Raw genomic sequence first — 17,690 nt, forward strand, 5'->3', positions numbered from 1 at the left:
TGCCCAGCTCGGGGATGGAGAGGTTCAAGGGAGCCCAAAAATTCAATCCGTGAGGAGTAAAAGGAGACGGACAAGACGAGGATGTCCCGGGAGCGGCAGGGCAGGGGCCGCCTTAGCCCGGGGCTGCCGCCCTCCTCACCTTCGCCATCTCTGGGATCCTCCGGGTGGGGCCGATCCGAATCTGCAAAGAGAGATGCGACAGTGAGGGACAGGGAGCGACAGGGAGGGACAGCGAGGGGCAGTGGGTGCCCGCCCGCCTCGCCTCCTCCGCCGGCGCCCCTCACCTCCTGCCGCTGCTTGAGCCGCTCCGAGCCAGCGGGAGCACCGAGTGAAGGAGGAGGGAGCAGGACCCGCTCCAGCCCCGGCTCTTGCCTCACCCGGGGGCCGGGCCAGGCCCCACCCGGGGCGGGAGCCGAGGCACGGCCGCCTCCCCGGGACCGCCTGGAGGCCGGGCAGCGGCACCCTGCACAGCCCCGGGGCTTGCTCCTCCATCCCTGCTGTGCCATGGACGGGTGTAATTACTGCTCTGTTTCTTAGTCGTCATAAACGTTTTAATAGAAAAATTACAATGTGGATAGATAGGCTTCAGCAGGTCCTCGAGGCCCCTCCTGATGAAATGGATATAGAAATGAGTTCCCGTTAATCTGAAGGGGATCATATCCCGGCACTAAAGGGCAACTCTGAAAAGAAGACATTTAGTAAAAAAAGCAGGCATTTCATTAGCTGACCTGGGTTAGCCTCCAAGTGAGCCAGGTTAGCACAACAAGCACAGCGCTGGAACAGAGTGTAAGGGCTGTAGCTCCAGACTATCAGCATGGCAAGAGTTTGGGGTGATGACAAGGTTTACTTTACGTCTTCCAGCAGGACCATTTCACCAACCCAGGTACTGAGAAGACATCCAGTTTGCGAGAGCAAGGAGGATCAGTCTGCATGGCCACTGAATGAGGTGTTTCATCTAAAGCTGCAGATCTGCTCCCTCAGCCATACAAGCACAGTCCAGCTGCGTGTCAGATGAAAGGAGGAAAAGTAACTGCAACGCAAATGGAATTTACTGTCTGTGCCAAAATAAAGCAGGAACATAATCCCGCTGTGTCAGCATTTTAACGTGTAACAGTCACTTCTGTCTTACAGTGAGTTGTGTCTACCTCAGAAAACACCGACAGAAATGCCACAGATCGTGGCATAAATTTAAATATTTTGTCCAGCATTTCTTGTTGTCCCAGAAGTGCACATTCAGTTCAGCAAAACCACAGGATCCACCCAGCTGGCTTCCTTTGCAGGACTGAGAATCAAATGGTTTGCTAAAATGTCCCAATTTATTTATTAAGGTCTGATTTGAATCTAATCCATTGAGGTAGCATTCCACACATGCTCAAAGGTGGATGAAGGGAATAGTGAGCTGCTCATAACATGCATGTGGAAATGCACCTATGGAATAGTGTAGAATAACAATATTAAAGAAAACATTAAGGATTATGCAGTGGTTTTAAAAAAGAGCAGTTGACATTGAAATGGGTTGCTTTTAGTTTAAGCACAATCTTGCTCAGACACACCCACCTCTTTCTGCAAAATGAAGTCTTTTTTTCCCCTTACACATTATATCCAGAGCCAGACACAGGCCACACTGAATCATATTCCAAGCTTTACCATCTAGAAAGGGCACACATAAGGAAATGCAGTGGGATCCAACTCTGCCCTGTTTAACACACTCCAAAATGCTGTCAGCCAGAATGAGGCACATAAACACGGCAATAACAAGGCCTCCAGTGTCACAGGTGTGAGCACAGCCAGCAGAAGCCAAGCCTCCTCAGTGACTCAGATGCCAGATAAGGAAAAGTTATTGGGTAATGTGAAAATTTGAAAAAAGCTGTACCAGTATCGCATGAACAATTAATAAGACTCTAGAAACTAATAAAGCTGTAGTCATTGCCACCTAGAAATAGGTAAATAGAATCTCTACTATAGTAAGTACGTTACTTTTCCTGATACAAACGTATTTATTAAACTGCACAAATGAAACAAACCCTTGCATAATTTGGAAAAAGGTGTCTATTTGTCTAACATTATTTAGCAGCTAGTATGTGACCACAGGGAATGTAACTGTACTGCCTCAGGAAGACAGCAGGCCTACCTCCCTCCCCTCCTTCTCCTTGCTGCAGCAAGCCCCTCCTGGATCCCAGCACTGCAATCCAAGCTTTGAACCCCTGGCTCCCTGTAATACTAAGTATAGTTTAAAGCAGGCACTGCAACACACAATTTCTGCTGTCCCAATGAAAATGCTGCAAGTGTGTCATGTGTATAATAGGACGTTAAGAGGTAAAGGGGAAAAGCTTGTTTTCTCACCACCTCTTCTCATACCTTCTGATTTAGGATGGGTTCTTCTGGATTGTAGGATTTTTGCCTCCAATGCCTTATTTAGTATCCTTTCTATTTTATAGCAACTCTCAAATTTAAGGAAATGGTCAAACAGATGTATTGAATTCCATTTTTCCCTTTAAACTTTGTGTTGGGAGTTGTGGATTTGTAATCAAATTAACACATGCCTTCTATTCCACAGTAAGTGTCCCTGTGTACACTTTGCTTCCCATTTCCAGCGGCAGAAGTCTACCTTATTTCAATTCAAGGTATTTGAAATGGTTTTCCACTCTTCTATCTTTGACCATCTTACACACAATAACTCACCATTTTAATCTCTGTGCACAGTCTTACTCTTAGCCAAGCATGAGGTAATGTTCAGTCAGTGGAAGATAACCTCGGGATTTCTAATCAGTGAAGGACAGAGGATCTTGGATGTGAGAACACAGAATATCTTCCTGCTCTGGAAGGGGTCTGAAACACACAATCCAAGATGAATTGCAACAGTAGGGAAAGGTTAATCAGATCTTCTTGCCAACATATGACGTTAGGAGTAAAAATCTACTCCAGTCAATATAAAATGTTATCAATGTGTGTTTAAGCAAGGAAATATTTGCATAACTTCATGAAACAAGGAGGCCTGAGGGAGCAGGGGGAAATGCTGGAGTGAAATCATGGGAAAGATTTACCAGAGCATTTGGGAAGAGCAGAGGTTTGAAAAGAAAACAAATCTGATCATCATAGCATTTCAGCCTTTGCATCGATTTGAGCACAAAGGGAAGAAGCAGGAGCAGCTCATGAGCAAATCCAGAATGAATCTGAAGACATGAACAAAACTAGAGGGAAATGCATTTTGCACTGACTGCCTTCAGTGGAAACAATTCAAGTTCAGCTAAAACAGTTAGAGATGGTGAGTCATAAGCACCAGATGACACGGTGCAAGTATTTAACCCGACAGCAGCTCTAGTGGTCAAGAGTGTTCAGCCACAAGCCAAAAGTCAGCCTTCTAGATTTAGTATAATTCTTTTTCTCGGTTTTTTTTTAAATGAAAATAAATTTTCACACAAGGAAAAAAAAACCCAAAACATAGCAGTCTTTTCACCTTCCAAGCCCCTCCCTGCTCTTTGTATCTTCAAACACTACTAAAACCATACCAGGATGTAACAGTCCGCTTCCCAGGGCTGCTGCTGGCACAGTGCACTTCCAATTCTTCTGTGACACAGAGCTGCAAACACCTGGAATGAGAAATAGCAATAAAATATGAGAAACAAAGTGGCAGTGCCTTGATGATGTATTTTGCTCTGGCACACACACTGTAACTTTGCAAGTAGGGCCCTGTCAGTTCCCAATCCACTTCAAGGCAAACTTCTTGTCCATACAGAATGAAATTCTGGGGCTGGTCCCAAAGTTACACTTTCAAAGGGAAAGGAAATGCCGAATCCAGGCTGAACAGGCCTGGATTAAGGGAGCAGGAGGTGTTCAGCAACCAGAAAGCTGAAAAGCCCAAAATCCCAAACCTCAGGATATCCCGCACCTCTTGGCCTCGGTTTAAGAGCCTGTGGGCAGGACTGCACGTTACAGAGGACAGAACGAGTGTGCACGTGCTGCCCAAAGCACCATGAGCTCAGCAAACCTTCTCACTGCTGTATGAAATTCAGATATGGGCAAGCAGGTCTAGGCATATTTATTTAAAGTAAACAAGCAAGTAAGTTTTCCCTGAGTGCTGATCATATTAGAGAGTCCAAAATTGCCATCACACAGCAGTTACCCGACACAGTTGTTACAGTTGGAACTGCACAGATATATGAAATAATTAACTTGATCTGGGCTTTCTAATAAGAGGCTGGAAAATGCTTTCAAAGTCTGGCTGTAGCACTAAAACACATCTGTATGTTTTTCCAGAAGCAACGTAAAAGTGTTAGGGGCTGAAAAGTTAGCACAGGAGCAGTCCATTTCAAAAGCATGCCCTCTTGCAGTTGCTGTCAGCAGCAGACTGCCAGATCATGGAAAGACCAATAACTTCAGGGTTTTTTAATAAATAGAGATGGATGGTTTGCGGTATCAAAACAGTCTTCCAGTGGGTGTGCTCGTCTCCTGCCCAAGTGCACCATACATCATGTTGCTATCAATACTATCTCAGAGCCATTATGTGACTCTACATCAGCCACCTTTAAATGCATTACAGAAGAGAATAAAAGAGCAAGGCCCATTTAAAGGCAACTTTGCTCTGCTGAAAAGGGAAAGGTCCTTCAATTTATCTGATAGAGCTGGAGCACAGGAATCGAGTTAGAGCACTCTTCACACGATATAGAAAGGCCAAGGCCTGTTGGTGTCCTACTTAAAATATTTTCTCTTAAAGGAAATCCTACTGCAAAATATTTTAAAAGCCTATTGTAGAGGCACTGAAGTGCAATAGGCTTACTGAGGGAGATTTTCAGGCTTGGGAAATTTCATGGAGCAGACAGTTTCCATATGGAATTATAACTGAAGATCAATCTGAAACGCTTTTCCACACTTTAATGTCTCTTTGGAATTGAAACAGTCAGAACTGCTTGATGAGCCACGAGTCAGAAGCAAAGGTGAAGGAGGGAAAAATAAAGCAATTTCAAGTTCATGCTTTGATTAACACTGACAGAGGAGAAATGGCTTTTGTTCCAGTCTGGTGCCAGTATATGGCAATTTCCCAGTGCCTCGTTTCCCTCTGCTCCTACTCAAGGAGAGCAAACAGTTCAGCACCAATGGAGAGCTTTGTGCTGCACTCCAGCACCTTGAGGGGAAGGTATGAGGAGAACAATAAGCAGTAACACTACTAAAATAAGAGAGGAGAGAGGAGGGTTTTGCTGCTTTACAGGCAGGGTAAAAAGTTCAGATTTTAATGCTGACAGAAAGTTTAGAAAATTCTTTCCATGCTGCACGTTCTGGCATCAGGGGGCTGCTGAAGGACAGGCCAAGAGTACAAAGTAGAAGAAGATTATCTTGTTTGGGGTTTTTTTAAAGCACTTTGAGAGTTGCTTTGGAGACTAAATATTGGTTTATATTCCAGCAAAGACAACTTCCTGTAAGTGATTCATTACTTCTAATCCACAACCCATTACAGAGCAGTGTTCTGTCAGATTCTTGATTTCTCCTGGGACACCAGTACAATGTGGGAAGGTTAATAGCAGGTAAGAGCATTCCTACCAGTTACAGCATCGGGCAGCTGAATTCGTCTTACTGGAAAACAGTGTTATTTTCATTTAGTCAGAGGAGGTGAAGGTTTCTTTGAAATTGTCTTTCGACTAAGACACATCACAAGGATGTCATCAATGCAATAATCTCAATTCAAGCAAAGACAAATCACTTGAGCCAGATTCTAGTCCATGCCTTAGGCCCTGGATGCCAATCTTGATTACAACACTACACTAAGGCAGGGCTTGATCTCCAGGCTGCCTAATCCGGCCTGAGAAACACAATTTACATCCCTAATGACCAGTGATAGGGACTCCTCCTCTGGGGCAAGGGGACAGAAAAAGAGCCAGGGGCTTTGGTTATTTTTCTGCACTTCCAGCTGTTCTGCACCACAGTTTATCTTGAGCACATCACTGAGGGTTTGTGCTCTACACACCTCCACACAGTGATGGTGTATGAGGGCACAGCCCATCAGTAATAGCAGAACACTTGTCCCCCATCCAGGAACTTGTGTGCAGATGTTAAGAGCCATTGCAAACCTTTGGGGGAGCACTAAGTAACTATCCAGAGTAAGAAATGCAAGTTCAGAAAGTAATTTCCTTTAAGCATTAGGCCATTACTTCTATTTAGGAAAGAGGAGCAGAGAGAAAAATAATTGAGTTATGTTAGCTTAATGGAAATTTGAAAAATCTGAGGGAAGAAAATAAAAATCATCCATGAGTGGTTGTCTCCCTCTCTGTGGAGGAGAGAAATAAGAAGTTTAGCTGAAATACTAAATACTAAATTCCTAAAATACTTCTAAGTGAGGTCCTGTAACAAGACCTTTCTCACGAAGGGGCCTCCCATTAGCACCCCCACGAGAGTCTTGAGATACAGGAACACCATTATCTTAATTTCCAAATGGAGAATCCAGGTAAGCTGAGGCTCAGTGGTTTCCCCAAGGTCAGAGCAGGTGCTGGTAACTGAGCCCAGGTTTCAAGTCACAAGCTACTGACTTTGCACTGCTTTGTTCTTTCTCCCTTTCCTTTGCCAAAGGACCTCAGTGTCACTGAAAACTGTCTCCTTGGTTTACATATTGACTGATGAAGAAGAAAAGAACCCATAAATTATTCTAAAGATGCCAGGAGAAGAAGCACCTCCACACTCTGCATGGCTGTTCTTATCTGAAACAGCACAAGGCTTGATTCCCATAAGTAAGAGCAGAATCAGGCCCACAAAATTTGAGTTTGATTATGAGGAAATAACCAAACACAGCCTACATGGACTTGTTTTCTCTTCAGCCTTTCATTAAATTTCTAAAACATGTTGATCTCAACCTTGCAAGCAACTAATTCAGCAAAACCCTGAGTAACAGAGTGCTTTGATTGCAGACTCTGTGGAGCCCACACCACCACCTAGATATCCCAAAGTTTTATCAGGAGGCACTAGTGTCTTACAGAGCTTTAATGATTTGTCTGTGAACATAATTTCATTCTTTCTGTCCATAACTTCCCATATATCCCCCAACATTGGATGCTCAGTGCTCCTGTAAACACAAGAAACACTTCTAGCACTTAGCTTGAGACCTCTAAAGCCCCTTTCCTGGTTTCTATGACATGTTTTGATACCTGAACTAGGACAAATCTACCTAAACTGCCAGCACATGAAATGTGTTTTACTTGCTCCTGATAAGTCACTGCCAATGCACACCCAGACAGAGACATTCCAGATTAAAATTGCTCCATCTCTTTATTTCATTTTGAAACCTTCAAAGGTGAGCAAGCCACTCAAAGGCTTAGGCACGGTCAAAGCCATACGAACATAAGACTTTGGGCATAATCCTGTATAAGGAAAAATTCCACAAACCTTCTCTCACTTGCTGCCACACAAGGTTGAAGGACCTGCCACAGTCTAAACCCCAACCCTGGCCTCAAGAAAATGTTCAGAGACATTTTTAAATAGCATTTCTTAGCATTCTCCTGTTCCTACTTTGATCATTGCCAGGCACGAGGTGTTTTTTTTCCTCCATGGATTGCTGGTCCTACTGTTCAAAAAAAAGGACATTGTCAGTAGTTTCAATTTCTCACTCCCATCATATTTTTAGGAGTTGGCTGTATGTAAAAATATTTGTTTTTCATAAACTAGCTGTTTGCCTGAAAATAAGCTATAAGTTTGGGAGAAATGTCTGTGGTACCGTTCCTCTAAAAAGCCTCTGTATCTTCTCTTTTGGTGGAGCTTTTGTTACCTTGATTCACATTTTCAAGCTTAAAATGACTTACAGCATCCCAAGAACTTTAAGTAGTGGTAATCACAGCAGAGCTTTAGGTGAACTAGAGCCAAGTTAGGGCCCAGGAACACAGCAACAAATGACATCCTGATGCAAACTGCAATTCCATTTACTGAAAGGCATTCCCACTCCCCACCCCCAGCAGTAACTTCTATTTAGCTGTTATTCAGGTATTCATAAAGGAAAATCTGGTTTTCTTGATCATATTGACAGCTTTTTGTAATGCTATTTCTTCCAGAGTAGAGGGATGAATTGATAGTCAGGGGCTGTGGGTCCTTATCAAGATTCACTATTAGGCTGCTATGAAACCCCAAATCTCTTTTGCCAGGAATGATACAGTTTAAATAATACTTACTCTTCATAAAAATGCCTTGATGCAAACCTCTACAGAAGAACTAATAACAAGCAGTAAATCCTACGCTATAGATTGAAATTGCCACATGTCCCCAACCCGTTACCAGACCAAAAACCAGAATGGTTTTTGGCATTCAGATGCAACAAGATAAGCACAACTAGAGACTGCCTGATGTTAAATGTCATTCCCTGCCTCCTGCTTGCATGTCTTCAGCTTGTCTTTTTGTTGTATCTGTTTCCAGTCAGTGGATTGAATGACTTCTCATGGATTGCCTGCTCACTTGACCATATCCCAGGTAACCAGAACACTAAAAATAAAATTTGCTCAAAAAAGACAACACCCAAATGCAAACATGGAGATAAGAAGGAATGAGATGTCACAAGCAAGCCAGTCAAATCATCTTCCCAGAGGGAGAAAAGAGAAATATCCAGACCTCACTATCCCCTGGGATATTTGCCTGCACATGTAGCATCAGATCAGTGAAGCTGAGGTTGGAGAGCACTAAAGTTGTGACACAGCTTTCCTAAACCAAGCAATTCTTGCTCCTCTCTAACTGCACACCTCCCAGTTCTGGACTGGGGAGAGGGAGGAAAAGGGGAGAAATTCCTGCCCTCATCCCTCCAACACTGTTAAAACCTCCAGGCCCTGCAGTGGCAGGATCTGCAGCAGCAGGCTGTAGGAAAAGGTGGCACAGTCACATCTGTGCAATGGCACCTGGCAAACCAGCACTATTAAACTTGGCATCCAAACTACCAGACAGGAGCAGATGCATTTTATTCCTTTAATAGCTATCCTTTTTGCTTTCCAGTGTTCTATTATTTGCTGAAGACAGCTGCAGACTTAAATTACCTTTTCTGCCTTCAGCCAAAATAAATAAATATTTATGGCTAATTAGGACTTCCTTTTCAGGGTTGTGAGTGTTCATCTGGCTGAGCTGCTGCAATAAGAGGCAACACCTCAGGTGCCAGAAGTGATCCCAGCTGCTGTGCCCCCAACACAGGGGGAAACCAGGAAACACAGACTTCACAGCACCACCAGCCTCCATCTGCAGCATCTGTGAGGGCAGGAATCCCATCCTGCCCCACATCATGGCTCTGGGGGGCAGAGCTGCACATACAGCTTCAGCACAAACTACAAGGGCTCTCAGGACAAACTTCCAGGGGCTCTTGGCAAAAGGATCAAGAAACAGTCCTTTGGTTTGTGCTGCCTATTTTTGGAGCCCTAGCGTATATAATCTGCATGAAGGCAGCACTGAGTGTCACCACCTGGTGGTATTTCGCAGCATAATTCCCAAGCCCTCTGCTCAGACCTGCACAGAGATGTGACATACGGCACGATTCAAGCATAGCTTTGCCTCAAAATTATTTTTAAACTAAAGGAACCCACAAAAAAACACTTCATGCCAAATACCTCCCACTGTTAGTAGCTACAGAGCCGAGGGCTTGGGTTTTGTCCAAGGTTTCATTAAGATGTGTATCCCAGTACAGCAGCCGTGCTATACAGCAGTTCAATACCAACTCACCGCAAGTTATTCTGCTGAGTACAGCGACAGAGAAGGATGGATGCCTGCAGTTCGTCAGACTCCCGTTCCCAGTCACCGTAGGAATTTCAGTTAAACCATGTTAAACCAGTCTTAGTAGCAAATTTTTCAAAAAGAGCTACGGTAATAGTCAAAGGGGAAGTGAAAACATAAATAATGTAAATTCTGACTTGCTGAAATCCCGTATTTCAAACACGAAATAGTTCCGGGGACTCTGAAAGCAGTATAAACCTTGTAGAAAAAGGGACATCTAGTGGCATTATCCGGGAATTGCAGGGGGAGAGGCGGGTCAAACACTCCGCGAACACTGTGACAAATCAGAGGGATAACAGTAACTGCACATAAGAGTCCTCCAAAATCCTGACACAGGATACAATTTTAACCCAGGAGTTCATGCGAAAATTACCCTTTCTAAGTAGTTAAAAAATACCATCAAGTGATCAGGCAGGTATTCCACTTGGTGGGTTCTTCTTTTATCCCGCTCTTGCACTTTCTTTCCCTTTTCCCCTCAAAACCAGCCAAAAAGTTTACATTATGCCATCCTGCTGCATCTGAATTATGGATTCACACTTGGAAACACGATGGTTTTGCAATTACTTTTGGTAAGTTAAAGGAGAGAGTTCTGGCATTGGGAAAATTTTTTATTTGATCCCAGAATACTTTTGCTAACTAAGCATTCCCAGCAGCTGGAGGCAGATCCCCCACCAGCTCTGTTCTGTGCAGGATGAAACTGTGAGCAGGTTTCTGCAAGTAGAATGCTCCATACTGATGGATAACCTCATGCCAAGAGTTTGTCTTTAATAGTGAGGAAAGCTCAGCGCTGAGCTGGAATCCAACACAGTTGCAGTAGGATCAATAAGGGGGAAAAAAAAGGTCCTGGAGATTTTTGGGGTTTTTTTGCCATCAATCCTTATTAAGATTTGCATTTAATTTTGGGTTAGGTGTTACTGTTGAGGAAATCAATGTCATGCCCAAGACACTGCAAATCCTACAGTTGTGATGAACAAATAAAGAGAAAAGGGATCAGTCAGATTATTTCAGTGGAACTGCAATCAAAGACATCACAATTCCTAGAAGCATTTCATTTTGTCCTCTATACCAGCACTGAATAGAGTTTCAGTACTTTCTAGTATTCAAATAACTCCTTTCAAAGGAAAGCTGAAAGGGGGAGGATTTTCACAACAGTGAACTATCTGTACAATCAAAGCCGATTTTGGTCAGGCAAACTTTTTTTTTAAAATTTGATATTCAAAAAAGACATCAAGCAAACAGCTTTCAATTGGCAAATGAGAAATCCAGCCAGGCCTTGACTGTGCTCCAAGGATTGGACACAAGTGAAGATATCAGACTTTCAAAAAAGAAAAAAATTACAATTTTTAACATAATTTCTCTTCAAACTAACAGTGCACAGTTCTGTGACTACACATTTACTTTAAAACTTGAAGGGATGATGAATTAGGTAAACAAGATTTTGCCAAAAACAGCTGCCAGGAGAGGAGCAGCAGTGCCCACACCGACCGGGTGCAGCACATCTCCCTCCCAGCTTTGTGAGCCAGGTACAAGGTGACTGATTTCAGCAGAGCTGGAATGAGTTACGTGAATGCAGGACTGGTGTAGAGCAGCGATGAATCATCTTTTCCTTCGTGCCTATTCTGTGCACAATAACGTATTGCAGAGCTCTAATTCCTCTGCTAAACATCCACAGTCTTCTGCCAGCTGATGAGTCTCCAGGGATTACATATTTGAATCAGGACAACTGACACAGACAAGTCCATGAAAGCAGACTTCAGTAACTTCAGAGTTAAAAAATTTAAAGACTTCTAATTCAGCCAAACGGTGGATTTTAACAAAGAAGTGGTTTATATAACTTCAACTACTGACAGATTACCATGTCACTGTTAACAAGATCATTTCATCAGGGGCTTGTGAAAAGACCATAAAGATATATTGTCTTTTTTGCCCAGTTTTAAAGCAGAAGAAAGCACCTGTCCCCAAGACAAGGTACAGCTCCCTCAGGCAAGAGGGTGCCAAGCTGTGCTCACAGACAGACTCTGACACCCCTGAGGAAGTGCTGGGGAGTGTGTTAAGAGAACCCTCCGTGGCTCCCCATGGCTTGGGCTGTCCTTGCTACATACGGGGGTGTCAAGGGCCTCCCTTTCATTCCTGGCACATGGTTACTGATCCCTCTTTGAGGGTCCAGAGGGGAAGATGAAGGCAGCAAGTCCCCTGCGTAGGCCCAGGGTCTGTCTCATGCCCAGCTTTGACAAAGCATGAGAGGTCTCATCATCTACTGCCTTGTCAAATGTCACTGTTCTCCTGGAAAGTATTTGGCTGAAGAAGGCAAAAAAAAGCCCCATAAACACATTTCCTTTCCCTCTGTAGGGAAAGGGCTTCTGTGCTCCTCTTTCCTACACAACAGAAACCAAGTATAGCAAAATACATAAACATGCCATCTACTTTCCTGGGGCCCCCCCATCTCCCTGCTTCCTTACCTGCTTCTCTTGGGACACCCACCAAGTTGCTCCAGAGGGTATTGCTACTGCCCAGGTCAGCAGGCAAGACCTGGGACATCCTTCCCCAGCCCTCACCTCTCTCCAGAAAACCCATGCAGCTGCCTGTCCCACTTCTCTTAACCTCTCTGTTTCCACCCCTCCTGCAAGTAAACCAGGCTCTACTGGCCACACCTGTGTGTTGTTCTGCTCCCTCTCCACCTCCTGCCCACTCCTTGCTCCCCACACAATTCCTGACTGGCAGAATCTGACAGGGCTCACAGAAGCAGCCTGAGTCTATCCCAAAGAATCAGCAAGCCAGCAACACTGTCCTAATATGAAGATCTGAGCTGGATTTGGGGAGGCTTTTATCAAATTCAGTATGGGAATATCAAGTTTTCATCACACGTCCGATGTTATATGGCATTCTCATCATGTGGAAAGAAACTGGTACATCAATCACCCCAAAGGAAGAGAAAACAAAAGAGGAAAAGTATACTCTAGTGATCCTTTCTTGCCAAGCAGAATAGTTAAACTTGTCTTCAGCAATCAATCAAGGCTCCAGCAAAACCAAAGACAGATGATCTTTTGTGAAAGAACAGATACCTCTGAAAACTTCATTACCATTCATTAAGACAAAGAGTTGCCTCTTGACAAGTGTCCTTAATGCAGCATAAATTTTAATAAGGCCTGCACAAACAGCTACAGTGCAGCTCACAGGCTCTGCTGAGCCTTAGGGAAACAGTTCTCTATGGCTCCTTTTCACCTCCTGTCCCAGGCCAGACACACTCTGGGGTCAGAAAAGCTAAAGATGAGAGAAAGACCCTTGGGTGAGACCAGTCCAAAGCACCAAGCAGGTGGTGGGAGACAGGCAATGAAAGAAGCCCTCACCTCGTGCTTACTGTTATTGTCTTTTAACAACCTTTCCAGTTCATATTCTGACTCCTGGATTCACTGTTAAAGTGAAATCAAAGGCAACTGAGTACTTTTCACTCTACATCCTTTTATCCTAAACAGAGCTTTCCTTGCTGACATGGGAACACGATGAGCTTGTGTTTGCAGCAGTCTGGAGAGAAAGGTTGTGTTAGGAGGTATTTCACTAACTGCTCTGGAAAACAAAAGCACAAGGAAAATAATATTTACAGCAAGGAAAGTGAGATTTCGTGCTCAGCAGGAGATGCATGTTAGCACACACCACTTCCCAGGTGTTAAATAGGTGTGAGTTTGCCCTGGTGATCGCAGCAGACTCACAGTTCATTCAGCATTTAAAGATATTGAAAACATTATATGGAATCTTCCCCGAAGAGCAGAAGGGCCACTTACTTAAATAGAATAAGTAAAGCCTTGTGTACAAAGGCTGGAATGAAAATTAATTTGTTTTTCTCTATCATCTGCCATCTCCAGCAAGCAGGGACTTGTCTTTTGCTGAGTGCTGTTTCTGTCAACACAGCTTCAGAAAAAGTACAAAACATTCTAAAAAGAACACCCTAATGACAGAGATAATGAACTAAATGGACTGAGGATGTACATTTTATGCCTGATTATTAAAAGTGATCAAGAAAAAGTGGAATATCATTTGAAGACCATTGCTATTGACATGATCTCTTCTGAAGATGTTTATTTTTCTGAAACCAAAAATAAAGTACATGCATTTCCATAGAAAAGTCACCTGGAGCATATGTTGTGGAATTTCACTAAAAGTCACACTGAAAGCATGGAACATTCTGATTTGTGAGGCTTTCCATAAACAATTCCTCCAATCATTATCTAGGTCTCTCATAGATCTGAATCATACTTCAGTTTTCGTAACTGCATCAAGCAATATATTCCCCATGTTCTAAAACTTTCAGTCACTACCATGTGAGAAGCTAAAATATCAATTTAATAATAAAAAAAAAATTTTCTGCAAGCCCAAATCAGGTGGACCATCATATTCTGCACTGAAAGCTTTGTCAGCTCAGATGTGCCTGTGCATCTGAACAGAAAAACTATTTGGCTGAAGTCCCCCCAAGGCACCTCAAAAGAGATCTTAAACGACTGTCAGAGTTTTGACAGCCCTCCATAGGGGTGGATTTTCAAAGTAAGATTTGAGAGATGGAACAACATTTGAAGGGAACCAAAACAGTAAAGAGTTTCTGGGGAATGCCAAGGAATTAAAGGTACTGAGCAGGTCTTGCACAGCTGTGGCTGTGAGTGGAGCTACACTGTCACTGTGAAAATACTCCAGGTGAACCATGAGGAAAGTAAAATGTTGCTGCATTTGTTTTAGAGTATTTTCAAATGCCCAAGTTAGGACATTTATGGCACAATTCTTTAGGCCTCACTGGAAACTATTCTGGTCCACTGAGCTTTCGTGTCTTTTAACCTGGAGATGGGAAAAGCAGTGATGACATAGTGCCTCTTCACAAAAGCACAGCATTATTCCCTCTCAGGCACTGATTTTCAACATACAAACATTGAGCTTTGTGCATCTTCTTTGGGAGGTTATTTCTTGATTTAACACACCATGTTGTCAAGTACTTTCTCCTGCTTTTCTTTTGACTAGTGTCTGTCTGTACTCTGTAGTTATGCCTAGTTACAGGTTATGCTAAATAAGTCATCTTCTCTCTCAGTGCTTATGTTTTTCAAGTATGGGCAGATAATTGTATTGCCCTATAGCTGCCAGGTAGCGAAAACATACATATTTAACCGTTTTGTTCTTTCCTTCTGAATTCCCCAAAGGCTTTTCACGGCTCTTATCTGAATTCCCTGTGGTTGCCAGCAATGGCCTAGTAATGAGATGTTCTAACAGGTGTCCCAACACCTTAGTGCTGAACAGAAGGAAAACCTCCCAGGAGAGGATACCCTCAGCAACACAGAGGACTCGGGATTAATTGACTACTAATGATTCCATCTTGTATTTCTCTCACCCTGCAGTTTGTTTCGATCTTTCCAAGATGATCCATCTGGCTAATCTTTTAGAGTTTTGGCTTACTTCTGACTGCTTAAAAGAAAGGATGCACATTTTGGGAATTTAGAAACTTCCTAGAAGATCTCTGAACAGTGGGAAGGGCACTCTGCACAAGGGGCCTGCCCTCCTCTGGACAAGGGGCTATTGACGGCATCAATCTTTATTTGGGAAAGCAATCAGATACAACATCAGCACAGAAGAGCCATCTTCATCCATCTCCTTCCACCTTCCTGCCCTGTGACAATACCAGCAGAGGGGAAGGTGCTGCCTTCACAGCTGTGCCCTAAAATACTTATCAAGAAACAGAAATTCATTTGAACAGTGCAGGTGTTTGATGCCACTTGGGGGTGTGATGCCAAAAAACTCCTCTGCTTGTCCTTCAAATCGTGCTGCTGGTGACAGCATTGAAACATGGGACTTACGTAAAAGGAGCACTCATCTTGGTCATTTGGGGTATTTATTCCTACACTGCAGGTCTTTGTGAAATTAGAACATTTGAGATGCATTACTAGTACCAAAACAAGACAAAGAGATTATAATCCTCTGACTTCCAGATATTTCACTGAGTAGCCCCCACAAAACTTTCTATTGTACTGCTGGTGTAAAATGCGTATTATGTCAGAGAAAAATCATGGTTTAGTTTTCATTTTCTAGAGAAAGGTAACTCAGCCTGTCAGTCACGCTTGTAAAGTCATTACAAAAACTGTTCCACACAATAAAGTAAGTATGAAGTGCTTCTGCAAAGCAAGTTATTAAAAGTGCCCCAACCATTCACAAGATTTTAAGCACTTCAGGGCTACTTATCTGTGAAGTCAGCTGGGTCTAAAGATAATCTCTCTGTGCTCATGCAGAATATGCTTCACAGTTTTATGGCTACTTATATTAATTGAGCAAAACCATTAGTCACCTTCTTTCTAATCACCGATGTGAGGCCGAAGTCACTCCCACCGTTTCCACAGAGAAAGAACAAGAAAACCATATAGATAAGAGGCTGATGGGTCGCTGGCAGGGAAACCTGTGCTGTATTGTTCTCTCATCATTTTCCCATGACTTTGAAAACAAACAGCCAAGAGTGCAGAAGGGCAATTGAGGCACCAGGAGGAGGCATGGCAGGACTAGAGAGAATTGGGGCTCTGGCTCTCACCTGCACCCCCACCTTCTGGGAATGTGACAGATACAGTTTCCCTCAACTGAGCTGAATTTGTCCGTGTCACCCTGCACACCGAATTCCCCCCGGTGCAGGAGCTGGCCATGGGGGAGCACAACTGTTCCTGCCTGCATGGCCCAGTTACAGCCCCAGGGTCCAAGAAGAGCTGCCATGGGCAGTGGAAGCCACAGTCCTGACTTCACCAGCTCCTGCCAGCTGGCTACAGACCCGAAATCCTCATGTCCTGAGGTATGTGAGGCAGGATGGCATCAGCTCCAAGACTCCCGTCCGAGTAGCCCAAATGTCCCATGTCTTGCAAATTCCCTGGAAAGCAGGACTGAGTGTTGGGACAGTTTGTATAAGAGATGACCGGGTCTATAATGACCAAATAACAGACTGACACAAATCACAGAGTGTGCACCAATTTCAAAAGCTTGCAATAAAAAGCCACAGTGAGCCATCCATGGGGAGAGGTCAGCCATGGGATGTTGCCATGGCTGTTTCCCCCCACAGGGAGCGAAGCCTGCTTAGCATTTTAGCTATATGAGAGAATAACTACTGCAGAAGAAAACTTAAGATGTGTTAGATGTGAGTTAGATGTGGTTAAAGTTAAGAAAAAAAGAGTTCTTTCAAAAGGTATCTCCTTCTGCACTGGAAAATGCTAAATTTAAAAATGCTCTACTAGTGTCAAATTCAGATCTTTGTATGCTAAAGTAAAGCCAATATAAATCCTCTCGGCAAAGAGGGACTGAGGGGAGTTCATAATACTTTGCTACAGAGTAAAAGCTGCAGGGCGAGCGCATCTTCAAATTTCCCCTGAATTTCTCAAGGCAAAGGTAGCCTCTCTAGAGGGAGCGGGGGACCGGAGCGCGGTCGCGGGCAGCGCTTGAGGGGGATGCTGGCGGAGCACGAGCCGATGCCCTTCCAGGGATAGCCCCCCGGCCCTCCCTACCTCCCGCGGACTCACCTGGAAGCGATGGGCGGCTCAGGGCTCCCGGCTCCCCGCAGGCAGCCCAGGGCTGGCGCGGCGGCGCGGGGCTGCTCCGGGGGCGCTGCCCGCCGAGCCCCGCAGCTGCCGGAGGAGCAGGCGCAGCAGGAGCAGCAGCAGCAGCAGCAGCAGGAGGAACAGCGCCAGGTAGAGGAGCAGGTTGAGCTCCCACTCCATGCCGCCCGCGGCTCGGCTCCCCGCGGACCGCCCGGTGCCGGAGCCGCCGCTGCTCTGGCCGGCCGCAGCCTCCTCCCCTGCGGCAGGGCGGCGGAGAGGGGCACCGGGAGCCCGCGGAGCCAGACCTCCTGCAACCCCCGCCTCTGCCGCACCTCCCGGCCCGGGGCAGCCCCGGCCCGAGCTGGGGCGCATTGGCCGCGCTCCTTGGGCACAGGTGCCTTGTCACAGAGCTGATGCTCCCAGACCACCCGTCAC

The 17,690-nt window shown here is 44.6% G+C and overlaps 2 protein-coding genes across 3 annotated transcripts in view; one reads left to right on the forward strand and one right to left on the reverse strand.

Moving 5' to 3' along the window:
* ANXA5 (annexin A5) overlaps positions 1–12,284 on the reverse strand; it is a 31,241-nt gene extending 18,957 nt beyond the window's left edge. The window contains exons 1-3 of one of the 2 annotated variants that reach the window (XM_064651466.1): positions 12,177–12,284; positions 3,510–3,590; positions 140–181 (exon numbers count right to left, since the gene is read on the reverse strand). In XM_064651466.1, the coding sequence (XP_064507536.1) occupies positions 140–148 (9 nt within the window). In that variant the 5' untranslated portion in view covers positions 149–181; positions 3,510–3,590; positions 12,177–12,284. Of the gene's footprint in view, positions 1–139; positions 182–284; positions 409–3,509; positions 3,591–12,176 lie in introns of those variants that run through there. The other variant, XM_064651465.1, reaches the window with a different exon arrangement.
* The window catches only part of BLTP1 (bridge-like lipid transfer protein family member 1), a 355,866-nt gene that overhangs the window by 142,273 nt on the left and 195,903 nt on the right, over positions 1–17,690 (forward strand). The window lies entirely within an intron of this gene.

The sequence above is a fragment of the Pseudopipra pipra genome, chromosome 4 (assembly GCF_036250125.1).
Source record: "Pseudopipra pipra isolate bDixPip1 chromosome 4, bDixPip1.hap1, whole genome shotgun sequence".
NCBI lineage: Eukaryota > Metazoa > Chordata > Aves > Passeriformes > Pipridae > Pseudopipra > Pseudopipra pipra.